General features: G+C 37.5%; 1 protein-coding gene across 1 annotated transcript in view; it reads left to right on the forward strand.

Moving 5' to 3' along the window:
- The window catches only part of Sorcs3 (sortilin related VPS10 domain containing receptor 3), a 624861-nt gene that overhangs the window by 525077 nt on the left and 86143 nt on the right, over positions 1 to 13641 (forward strand). Inside the window, 2 exon segments of the mRNA XM_036172085.1 lie at positions 2625 to 2701; positions 5337 to 5428. Of these exon segments, the coding sequence (XP_036027978.1) occupies positions 2625 to 2701; positions 5337 to 5428 (169 nt within the window).

Here is a 13641-nt window from a genome sequence, read left to right on the forward strand (position 1 = left end):
GACACCAGTCCACATCCCCTAACTATGCCACCTCCATGGCTAACCAACCCATGCCCTGCTTCCTATAAACTGATTGTCCATACCCCATATTGCCCCAGTTCTCCATTCAGTTGTGTGTGTGTGTGTGTGTGTGTGTGTGTGTGTGTGTGTGTTTTACCTTCTTTTTCCTATTGAACCCTTGGCATCCCTGTCAGGATAGGTCCTTTTACTGTCATTTGGAGAAGCATTTCTAACCCAGAATGCTCCAGGATTCTTTCTTTTTACTTCACAAGTGTTGAAAGAGCAGAGAATGGTTGCAATGACAGGAAACAGATAAAAGTTGAATAAAGCTCCTACAAATGTCAGTAGAAATTTGTTTGTTTACAAACTAAGCCATTGGTAAGAAAGCTCCCCATTTTCCTGTCTCCTGCCCCTTTCCTGCTTCCTAGATGCCCCTCAGGCAACCACAGCTCTACTACCTTTCAGGATGCTCAGTAACCACTCTGCCTGACACTACTTCTACCTTGCCAGTGAAGCCTTTAAGTCAGGTCTCCCTCCACTGATGACATTACCTGCATTCTTTTGGTTACAGTTGCTTACTGAGCTGCTTAAAGACTGAACATGGCCAAACATAAAATAGGATTGAAAAACATCTACTGTGTTTCTCAGTGTGGGAGCCTAGTTTCTGGTCCCTGTAATTAGCTGTGTATTTCTCAGGGTGCCATTCAGATATTGGAAGATCCTTCTGAAAACACTCTGTTAAGTGGGTTTCTTACCACCAAAAACTGCTGAATCAGCATGGTGACACTTGGAAAGAGAGGCTGACAATATCAGAACCAAAGTCTAAGGAACTTAAGAGCCAGTAGAGCAGATTCTGAGGGATGGCAAATCTGTAGCTCTTTCTTCTTTTCCCTCTTTCCTGTTTTTCTTAGTAGACATTACTAAAATATGTAATGGGTTATCACAGTTTATTTTCTTGACAGCACATATGGCTTCCATATCCTTTTACCACTGTGTTCCTGGTAGCAACCATGGGGCCATGATCTTCTCCACCTTATTTCTTTGTAATTTTTTTGGCTGTTTTCCCTTAGACCTGTGCCTGAAGAAATGAATTTCCAGAAAGATATCTACAGTTATTCTCAAAGCTCCTCCCTCTCCTTTTACACCTACTTCCTGAGCCCTAAGCACTGGGGTTATTTTTGGAAGCCTGTGTATCAAAACAAGTTGGCTAGCTGTGTGCTCCTTGATGCTGATGGGAGCTTGACAAGCGGTAGCCAGTTTTAATTTCTCGTTTTGAAGTATTAAATGTCAGAAGCTCAATTAACATTTTCATTATTGCATTTTTATTGTGCTCTTATTTAGGTTACAGATGTGTGGGAGCTAACATTCCCTCCTTGCTATGTTTAATGAAAAAAATCAACCACTATGATAAACTCTTACATGTTTAGGGTGCTTTCTTCATTTTTAACATGTCTACAAGCACACATCAACCTAAGAACATCATCCAGTTCTTTATTTACACAGGCAAGCATTAAACAATTACATAGAGTATTGTGTGTGGAGCATTGGTAGAAAATATGTGAGGAGACTGTCCACAAGTAATGCTAGGGCAATATAAGCAGAGTGAAAGCATCTTACTATTTTCTTACATCTGTTTATTTTGTGTATCTGTGTTTGTATGTGTGTGCACTCAAGCCACAAGTGTATGTATGAAGGTCAGAGAACAATTCTAGGAAATTGCTTCTCTCCTTCCATCTGTAGGTCTTGGATATCAAGTTCAGTTCATAAAGTTTGAATGAGTTATTTAATTAACCTTTTGGACCATCTCTTCTGTCCCAAATATTTTCTTTTTCTTGTATAATTTTATTACTTTTTGATGTCTTTGAATTTTATTATGCCAATTTTAAACATGTATATATCATATTTTGGTCACTTTCACTTCCCATTACCTTCTCTATTTACTATCCCCCTGTTCATGAAACCCTTCTTCCCAATGAGCCCTCTCATATTTTAACATGCTTTTTATTGTTTGAGAATTTCATAAATACATTTTAATCAAATCTATACTTCTGCCTTTCCATTCTACCCTATCTCCCCACCACTTTCCTCTCCCTACTTTGTGTTGTTTTTTTTTTTAACCTACTGCATTTCAGTAGATTCCAGTCAAGAGATAGGTCAGCAAATGAAGTTGGAAACACCTACACACACATTCATGCTAACACACACACACACTTGCTTTCCTTATTATGCTAAAGTTATACTTGAATAGGAGACCTCTGTTCCCATCCTCTGTGTTCATATATACTCTATACTCTTCTGCTTCTGGCCATCTTCATTGCATACCAGTCAGGAGCTATCTGAAACTGTCTGGGTAGTCAGAGTAAGTGAGTTTATCAATATTCAGTCCGTGTGCCCTACCAGCTAAAGACACATTTGTGACACACTGTTCACTTGCTTTTCTCATAATGAGTTTTTTCTTTTTCCCCAACTGGGCTTTTATTTTTAGGCGACCTCAAGAAAGAATGTACACAAATAAACTGTAAGCATCCTTTGGGGAACCTTTACTCTGACACGCCTCCTCTAACAATGAGCACACTTAAAATGTAAACTGTCTGACAATTGCAACTGATATGCTTATGTTTCAGGCAACATTGGCTCGGAACTCTCCTATACAGATATTGGTGTGTTCATCTCTTCTGATGGAGGCAACACATGGAGACAGGTAAGTTCATTGATTCAGGGAGAAGGGAGACATTTAGATTAAACTCTGCTGGCATCTCCCCTTCCTGCAGATTCTTAGACTCCTTATGACTTTGTAGTAGAAAAGTATTTCACTAGTTCTCTGGTTTACTGGATCTAACAGGCAGTGTAGAGGGGTAATAGTGGGCAAGAAGACACCTGTTCTGCAAGAGGAAAATCTAGACTTGCCCCGGATGGCTATGCCATACCTTCAGCAGTATGTATGTAACAGCCTCTGGATGCTAAGTGTTGTCTGGTTCCTGGGGATGCATTGATGAAGCTGTTTCTACCGTCAGTGTGCCAAGGAATCTTGGCAAGCAGTTCTCCCTCGTCAGCTTCTTGATCTACTTCTTTATCTGCAAGGGGAAAGGATCAGAATGTTGTAACTAGAAAGTCATGGAACTCAATGATAATTGGAGAATTATATAGACCCAGCCATCAGTAGATATAAGACAGCTTAATACATAAATGTCTACAAGAAAAATCAATTTATTGTTGCAAACAATAGAACTTGGAATGGTGATATCAATGTCCAAAATAGCTGTTGTATATTTGATATATGCTGAGCATGAACTGAACATTTAACTTTTTAAGTTTAAAGTAAGTAGTCACATGTGACTACTAACTTAGTCAACACAGACATAGTTAATGTCAACAGGGTATCAGGCAAGAGCCTCAGGATTTGACATTCCTTCTTTAAAGAAGTTTAAAAATTAAATGAAGGAAATAGTTTCACATAAAACAAAGTACAGTTCAGGGTGATTGTGTTATCTTAGTGGCTTTATTATCATGGAAAGAAGAGTGAAGAGCTGGTTCTTCTGGGGAAAGTTAAAAAGAGTTAATAATTAGAGGTGATCTGGTACAAGTGTTAAAAAGAATATGATTTCCAGCTGGGGGAGAGAAGGGGAAGGTATGCAATGTCTTGAGGCAGGTGAATTCATCATTAGCTGTCTCACTGGTCAAGTTCCAATTTGGATGGCCAAATAAAGCCTGGCATCACCACCACCGGTATTGTCATCACCCTCCCTGCCATCACTGTCACTGCTACCATGACTAAACCTGTCACCAGGTACTTAACAGATGCAACAACTATTTTGCATACTACATGGAGTGCACCAAAGACTACAACAAATCTTGCTCCAAAGGCTGTAATCAAGTGACTAGAGAACAGACGTACGAATAGGTGTCAACCTTTAAAATATAAAATAATCCATTGCAAGGGCCAGAAGAATTTAGGGTCTTGAAAACAAACTCACCCAGTATAAAGAACAATCATTGTTCAAGAACCTAAAGAAATATATCATGTGGCCAGGTAGCCAATGCTGCATTCCTTCCATGCTCCATTACCATCTTGCTTTTCTTCCCCTTTTCTCAAACTGCCAAAGCTTCTACTTTTCAAACCAATGCCTGTCAGAGGACAATTTAGCAGTGGATGAGAGTATCAAGAAGGAAGTTTGAGTACCACTTTCTCCTTCTCCCTGACTTCAGCACCACCTTCTGACTAGAACTATAGACTCTGCCTCTCCATCATATTTGAAATATATGTGAATTACAACCTTTGCATGTTAAGAGTGGCCATTAGTAGGGCATTTTCTTTACTGAAAAGATAAATGTAAAGAATGAAAAAAATAAGAGTTTTAAAACTGAGAAGCTTACTTCTTCACTGTGTTCATTTGAGCATATGTGCAGGAGATACCACTATTCCTACTCATTCCCCCTTTCCATCTACTAACCCCTGCTTATCCTCTTCTAGGCTTTTTCTCTGAGTCACCATCCTAACATTTGCATCTTGGTCATATGAAACAACACCAGAGTTAAGCACTTGAAGAATTACCAATGGCTGTTTTCCTCTGTGAACTCTAAATAAATACTATCCTTGCTTCAAGCTAGAATTGTACAAAACATACACCTTGATACATGTGGAATTAGATCTGAAAACATCTTTGTTGAGACTCTTTTGCTGGTGCTTAATAAATATCTATGAAAAGATGGAGATATAGATCATTGAATCAATGGACCAGTGAATAGATAGTTCAATAAGATTTGGGCAAATATATAGCTCAGGTACTGACTTGTCTTAAAGCCCAGGGAGACTGTATTATAATGAATATTCATAAAAAGTGGTTCATGGCCACCAAACTTGGGTCTTCTTCCAACCTGTAGAGGAATCTAGGAAGCAGTGACTACGTCTAAATGTTCCATTGTTCTAAGGTCTGGAGAAATTATCTTTTGAGTCCTAGATGAATAAACACTGAAAAGGCATAGAGACAGAGAAACAAAGATCATATAAGTAATTATAAGGAAGCAAAGATAGGGAAATTTCTTTGAAATCATACTCTTTTGGGGGGGGGGTTACCTAGTTGAGCATGTACACATTACATCACCTTCATGTAGTATATTGCTTTGCATGACTAGTGAGAAAGATCCTGGGTATGCCATTTGAGTGGGATAAGGAGAGCTGTTTGTTCTCTGTGAGTCCAGTTTCCTATCTATTAAATGCAGATAACACATGTCAGACTATTTGATAGAGTCACTGGAAATCCCAGAATCTAAATGAAACAATGTGTATAAAAGACTGCAAACTGTTAAGCACTGCAATGCTGTTGTTGTTGTTCCAGATCTTTGATGAAGAGTACAATGTCTGGTTCCTAGACTGGGGTGGCGCCCTCGTGGCCATGAAACACACACCTCTGCCAGTCAGGCACTTGTGGTAAGGACAGTTCCCTATCCTATTAATGAGCAGATCTTTAGTGGAAAAGGTTGGGGCAAGTTATTCTGAGTGGTTTTTGCATTCTATTCTCCATTTCCTTATCCATTAAAACCAGCTTACTTTTTAAATAGTCTTGTATCATGTATCTTATAGGTAGTAATATGTGTTGTCAGCAACGGCTGAAAAGAGTAGAAGGATCAAAGCCCAGGCAGTCTTCATTTGGAATCCAAATGTGAGAGATGGAAGTTGCTCTAAAGGGGTGGTAAGGTTCATGTTAACAGATCCTGAGCTGAGTTCTAAATAAGTTTCAGTTTACAATTCTATAGATTCTATAGCTGTCCCATTGTAGATAACCTTTAAGTGTCATGTATATTCATCCAAAGATCAAGAGAGTAATCTGGGTTGATAGTCTAGATTTGTACTAGTCAAAGTAGATTTGGAGTGGTTAAAGCTGTGGTTGTAGGCTTAATAATGTAAGAGAGTCTGGACAATGAGGACAACCAGGGGGTCCATTGGAGTTGATGAAAGAGAAATAGCCAAGAAGGAAGAAACCCTTGAGACTGTGTCTTCATGAATGCTAAAGGAGGAGATGATAATAGAGCCAATTTCTTTAGTCACATCAGATCTGTTACAGAGCAAAAATACTAAAGGACTAAGTGTCTGAGAGGGCCATTGTCAGAGGACATTTAACATACAAGTGGAGTTAGAAGAGTTTATAACAGCTATAAGTGAACAAGAGAGCAAATGAATGATAAAGAATGAAATAAAATCAGCACAGTTTAGATTGTCTCAGCAAAGCAAATATGTAATGGAGCTCAGAGCATATATGCTAATTCATTAATGAGGACAAAGAGCAGAGTAAGAATATATCTTGAGGAGTTTCCATCATGATTTAGGTTTTTGGCAAAGGATAGATGAGTTTCTTTTATGCAAATATCTCAAAGAGAAACAATCTGTGGCTTCATGTTCAGCCAAATAGTTCTTTGTAGGTGAGGCTAGCTAAAGTGCAGATAGTAGCATTCCCAATGCTCAAAAAGCTGGATCCTAGCTTTTACCAGGCCGTAACTACCAGTAAGAAGAACACTTTGAGTGAGAATTTAAGTGCAAAGCATTTTGTTGTCATCTGAGAGAGAGAGAGAGTTGATACCCTGGTGCCAAGTCCAATATTCAGCCACCTTGATAAAGACTTTTATCAGTTTGTCTGTTTCAAACAATATAAAAGTGTCAGTTTTAGGTTGAAACATTCTAAAATGTTGGTAGTCTCGTAGAGCCTCATTCACCCAAGGTAGAATAGTTACATATCCTACCATATTACTTTAGAAGTAGAGTGTATAAATAATCTTTAAGGATATAAGGAGTTTCTTCCAAGAAAATTTCTGTACTAGCTTAAGGGTAAACTTGTGAAAATTCCTGATGTATTTATTTATTATCCATTTCCTACTAAATAGTAGTCTGGATTTGTTAAAGGAATGTTACATTTCAGGCACTGTTATAAATTGCTACAATGAGTAATTCAGCTCAACATTAAATATGTGGTTCTTTTTTAAATTACCAAAATAAATATAACTTTAAAATACAACTATATCACACACTTTACTCAAAGTGTTAGTGCACAGGTATTAATAGGAAGCACCAACAGAGGTCCTGTGTGTTAGCTACTGTTTTAGGTACTGTGAGGAATGCACAGAGGTTTGTAACATGCTTCCAGCACCCTGGGAGATAAGAGTCAGCACAAAGACTTTAGAATAATCCAAAGCAATGTCTGTTACAAGATGCTGACTGTGATACTGGGCAATGGTCTAATTGCAGCAGACGGAGATGATGGATGCTTGGAGGAAGGATGCTAGGAGTTACAGGCAGAAGTGGTGTGAAGCAAGCTGGTCAAAGTGAAAACTCTGATCTGAGGCTAAAATTCAGAGATGTACAGAGTACTCAGAAAACTGATTTGGACCCAAGGATGGGGACATGTAAAAGGGTGCAGGATTGAAAAGAACTCATTTTTTTTTTAAATCTGTGGAAGCAAAAGTTGCCTGGTAAGAAGTGAGTAGTACTTGTACCAACAAAGAAGAAAGTTAAGTCTAAAAACTCATTTATTTTTAATCCAATGACACACTGCTTCTTGACTCCATCATTATGTTTTAGGAGCCATCTAAAAAGGGTTGATAAATTCCCTATACACAAACAGATTAGCTAATCCCTTCCCTTCAAGTTTTGGGAGAAGAAAGTAGCAACTATATCCTACACTTGACTGTCTCATGCCCCCCTTTATCCTTGATTACGGAATTAGGTCTGTATGCTTCTTATTGCTTTTGATAGCTTCTTGCAGAGAGCTTTCCTTGTTCTGAGGAGAGGAAGAAAGGAAGGATTTGTTGTTTTCTTTTTGATGGAGGAAGAGAAAGTAAGCCTATATGGTGTGCAAGAAGAGCATGGTACCAAGAAATTAGAGAGGATTTCAACTCTCACAAAACTTGTTTGATTGTTTTCTCTTAGAAGCATATTCTTTTCTAATGAGAGACAGAAAGAGAATGGATACAGATAGGGTGGTGGGGAGAAACTGGGAGGATTAGAGGGAGGGAAAACTACAATCAGGATATATTCTATGAGAAAATAATCTATTTTCAATTAAAAACAAAGAGTTAGCCTTCCTTGCATTTGAACATTCAGTTTGAGCTGTAAATGTTTCTGTCCAGAGACACACTTACTCTCAAAGGAACAACTTCTCTTGGAGATCTTGGAGGAAAATAACCTAATTTAGAAAAAATTACAGATAATCCACTTAAGAATCTGTAGTCAGGAACAACCATTATTACTTAAAATCTTCAATGAAAATTTGAGATTATCCTGTTGAATGTAGCATTAATAGTAACATTATACACTAACTGTAGAAAACTGAATGTATTCACCATAAATAAATGGTAGAAGTCTACTGTGGTGGATATGCTAATTACACTGAGTTCGCCATTAGCCATTATCTAGTATATAAATGAATCAACCATCACATGCATTGTATAAATACCACATGTCAAATTTTTCTTTTTTAAAAAAATAAAATACATGCAAAATAATTATATTCTTATTGAATTTCCTCTCGTAAAATGATACGATTTGTTAACCTTTTCTAACTTAAAAAATTAAATATTGTTTTTAAACTAGGCTTCTAAGATAGTATTATCTGCATTTAAAGGATGTTGATAGTGATGTTTCCTAAACTTAGACAGGGATGAAGATTTCTATTTACTCCCGTCCATCAATCCAGTTCTTGGGAGAAAAGGAATAATTTGCACTTGTGTGTGGTTAAATGTCAGCTATTGAATGTGTGTGAGAAATTACTATAAAAAATACAAATTCATTCAGAAATTGTCCTTTGTGTTTTCTTGAAGGCTATGGGAGTATTTTGTAAGGATTTGACCATGTCATTATCATCAATGTTTTCTTATAAAATGGTTGACGAATTTTTGCCTCTTTCAAGCTTTTAAAACTCAAATACAGTTCCTTCCTTACTAGTAGATTCTAATTAAACTACAAACTCCAATGCTAAAAGAAATAGCATATTTTAAGAGGAAGAAAGATTAAGATTAAGTAGTCAGTTCATTATCATTTTCTCTTATGGACCTCAGACTGACATTATTGTGCATATAGATGTATGTATGAATATATGCATAAGTGAAAAACATTAGCTTGCCCAGCCTTACCCAAGGGTGCAAAGGTTCTCAGACTTAAATAATAGCTACATTGCTTTGCAGAGAAAATAGGAGTCATAATTGAAAAGCTGGAGAAGCTTTAGCAAGGCTAGCAAGGCATGTTGTTCCCTAAACATTGAAAGGATAGGTAGCTGGATAGGCATGAAGACAAGACAGCATACAGACTGAGCCATCTGTCTGTGACCATGTAACTTTGGAGGAACAGAGACTAGAGTCTAAGTGCTATTTCAGGTAAGCCCTCCCTCTAGTATCGCCACTGTGTCTTAGCAATATTAGAGGGAAAAGAGCAATAGTGTCCTACTGAAATCAGTCTTACAGTGAAAACTCGCAATGGATGGGGTGTCTAACTCACAGGAGGGTGAAGGTGTGATGATTTACTGAACACTGACAGACTGTCCTATTTCCCTTCAATGTTCTTGGAACAAGAAAGGGAAACATTACCTGGCCTTCTGAGTTCTGTTGTTCATCTGTACATGGTTGTGGTCACTAGTACCTTGTTTTGTTCAGACAAACATTCCTATGAGAACAATAGTTCTAAACAGTGCACACCTCTGAAAAGGAACATTGTATGTGTTGCTCTGAAGAACATTCTGTTGTCCAGCACACCACACCTCTTGCATTTATGGTAAAATAAAGGGAAGCATTCTGCCTTACTCAAGGAAGGAAAGCTAATTAGCATTAACTAGTCTGCTTCTAACGCTGTGCTGATCTTGTAGGAAAAACTTTGACTATTTTTGGAATATTCTATTCTTCCTCTTATGTCAATACTATACAATCAGAGATACACAGACTAGAAAAAGATCCAAGAGGTCATATAGTCTAGCATAATATCTTGTATAGCAGACCATTTTGTGACACCTTAAGGGCTACAACATGCCAGGGTAATAAAACAGTAAAAACTGCTTAGTAAATACTCAAGCTAGAGACTACTCATCTTCTGACATGGCTTTAGTTGTTATGAGGAAAATGTTCTTAACACTGAGCAACAATGAATTGACTTAGTATTTTTGCACATTGAATCCAGGTACATACAATTTTAGAATTGTGTAATTGGAAGGACATCCAGATAATTCTTTTTCTAGCCATTCTGTTTCCATAAATATATAAATATGCAACTCAAGAAAAATTACCAGTTTGTTCATTTGCCCTGTATGTATTCATTGATTGCTTATTATATACATCCAGCACTACTACAGGAGCTGGGATACACTATTTAACAAAGCAATGTGCATGAGAATTTATATTCTGTATGCAAACATTAGACTACTCTTTTTAGTAGCATCACTGGAATGGAAAATTGTTTTCTTATTCTTTCTATAGTTTTAGAAACTGATAGGTCTATGTATCTAACTATATTCTTCCTAAATTTATTCATGGACATTATGTTGTTTTTGTAGTGAATAACCAGGGAATTCTTTTTAATATGTGGAAATCTCCTTACTAAAGAATAAGTTAAAATGAGATGGTAATTAATTTAGTCTCCATCTTCTTTTTTCTTTTACTAACCATATTGTATAAAATTCATATAATCTGTCTCCAGGCCAATTTGTCTTTCACCTTAAATCACACTAACTGACAGGTCTTTAAAAAAGGGAAATTATGATTGAAATTGAATATAGTATTTAAGATACTACAGAAGTATTGTTTCCTTCCTTGTGCATGCAGTCTATAGACACTTATTAGAGTTGGTGGCTTGTTCAGCTTTTGTAGTGTTACCATTGTTGGATAATACTTAACTTGTGATTGACAAAGAATGCAGATCCTTTTTTCCTGAACTCATTATTTCACTAGTTAATCTTAACATTTCTTCAGCTTTTTTCTCTTCTCTTCCACATCCTACCTATTTTTATATTATATTGTTTCATTTTATGTGTATGGATATTTTGCCTACATATATGTCTATGTTCCATATGTGTGCCTGGTACCTTTAGATGCTGGGAATTGAAATGGTGTCTTATGGAAGAGCAGCCAGTGGTCTTAAGTAATGAGACATCTCTCCAGTCTCTAACTATCCCACTTTTAAGTTGACCCTACCTTATAAAACACATCCCTGCTCAGAAAGACAGATCAGTCTATCCAAAGTTCTTTTTGATGATGACACAACATGGAAACTATAAAGAATCTAAGAATGGTGAGACAATTGAATAGCTTGATCTGCTTGGGAGGCACCCAGTCTGTGGGACCAGGATCTGTCCTTAGTGCATGAGCTGGCTGTTTGAAACCTTGGGCTTACACAAGGACACTTTGCTCAGTCTGGAAGGAGGGGACTGGACCTGCCTGTACTGAATCCACCAGGTTTAAATGAATCCCCAGGGGTGCCTTGATCCTGGAGGACATGGGAATGGAGGAGAGGGGCTGGGGGGAAGGTGGGGATGGGGGCGGGAGGGGGGAGGACAAGGGAACCCATGGCTGATGTATAAAATTTAAAACACATAATAATAAAGAAAATAAAAAGAATCTAAGAATGGACCAAAACTGAAAACAGTAAACCAAATTGCTGTGTCTTCTGAACTCCCCATTTTTTCTCTTTTGATTGTTGAAAGATCACCAACAATATCTTCCATAATTTATTTATGTTTATTCAGACTGTATATATCTCATTACCAAATCCTACTGACTTCACCACTAAAAATATCTCAAATCTTTTTAATTATGTGTCTGTTCTCCATGGTAACTCTTAGCCAAGTCCATTTCTTATGTGGTCTTGCCATTCATCTACTTGCATCTACTTTGAGTTCTGACAACCTATTCACCACACAGATGTAAAATTTGTTTTTTATCTCTCATATCTCATCTGGAAACAAAGTCCTCTCTTACTGCATTCAGTCCTGTCGGCTACTTCTGCTTTCCATTCCGCTGTAGCGATTGACCATCTTTCTGTCTGGAGAGCAGACATTTTTCACATGAGATGTTTCCTCTGTCATATCCCTCACTTCCATATCTGCATATCTTCTTCTTTATTGTCATTTCAGATCTCCATTTATACCACTTCCTAGGGTAAAAAAAAGTAGTACTTTTAGTCATTAGCAAATCACTTTACATTATCATGATTCATTTCTAATTCTTGTTTTTGTATCAGTTCATTGGTATATTGTTTTTCTCCTCAAATTACCTATAAATTCCACTGATGATAGGGCCTTTCCTTCACTCTCCTCTCTGGAAATATTTCTGTAGAGTTATGACTGAGGACACAGCTAGCGCAGCCACACAATAAACATGAACTGTTGGATCAGGAGAATTTATTTCATTTTCTGTCTTATTTCCTGTGTTGCCATTATTTGGAAGTCACTCAGAATTTTACTTTCTTCTTAAATATTGGCAATCTCATTGGTTTCAATTTCACCTATAGACTTAATATGGAATCCCCATTTTCTTTGGCATGGACATTAATGAGCTATTGATATGAGGAAGCAAATGAGAATCCCTTGGTGATGACATTCAATGCAGTTATCTCAGAGTATTTACAAAGTCCGAACCATCACTGATTCACAGTCTAGGCCCAACATCTTGTAGCAAAGATATTAAGATTTTTTATTGTGTTTTCTAGAGTTTCTTTCAGGACTTGTATTCCTTATAACTGTTAGAAATCACTCTTCTCAAGAAACACCCACATGGCACAATTGTGGCCTTCCAAGAATCCCCTGGATCATAAATGAGTGTCATTGGACTCCATCCTCACTTTGTCCCTGGAGACTCTGTGCTTGCTTCCATTATGACATCCTTGAACTCCACTTGCATAGGCTGCCTGTCCTTTCTGGGCTTATCTTTGGGTATGTGCTGATGCCATTCTTCGCTCTGGCCGGTGCAAGAGATTCTTCACTGGAGATTATTCCACATAGCAGTGCTTCAGTCTTGTCTAGTTTCTCTCTCCATTTGCACTTAGCTTTGTCTTGAAGCTTCTATCTTGATTTTGAGAGTATGATGTGACCTCATCATCTGCCTCATGGTGTCTTCTCTGTATAAAGTAAAAATAGCTGCCCTATGTCCTGTTGGTGAATGTATGAGAAGAGGGCACCTCTCATCTTGAGATGCAGGCACTCATTGAAGCTGGCTCTGCACATGTTGCTAGCTCATCTTTATCAGGGAGGTAATTCTTGGTGAAGCCTTGAACTCAGGTTGGCATTATTCTGTGAAAACAACAACCAATCTGTTTAAAGTCATATCAACAAACAGGCTTCAAAAAGAAAAATCCTAAAACCTTAACCCGAAGGACACAGAGGAGAGTTAACAGTAGAATAGTGAGATTAAGAAGTAAACAGAGAAGGGATGGAGCAGGTTTCTGTTGTTAATGAAAAAGGTGATTCCTAGAACCAGTGTATAGAAGTCAATTAAAATCATACTGAAAAAACTGAGTGTATGGACTAAAGAGGGCCTTGCATTTTCCTTTCATTTTTCATGCATCTATCCATTTAACACTTCCATAGCCCTGATAAGTACTGGGGCTATGAAGATGAATGGAAGAGTCCTTGACCTCAAAAAGTTCACAGTTTAATAAGACTCAAACACATTTTC

This window comes from Onychomys torridus, chromosome 1 (genome assembly GCF_903995425.1).
Source record: "Onychomys torridus chromosome 1, mOncTor1.1, whole genome shotgun sequence".
NCBI classification, from domain to species: Eukaryota; Metazoa; Chordata; class Mammalia; order Rodentia; family Cricetidae; genus Onychomys; species Onychomys torridus.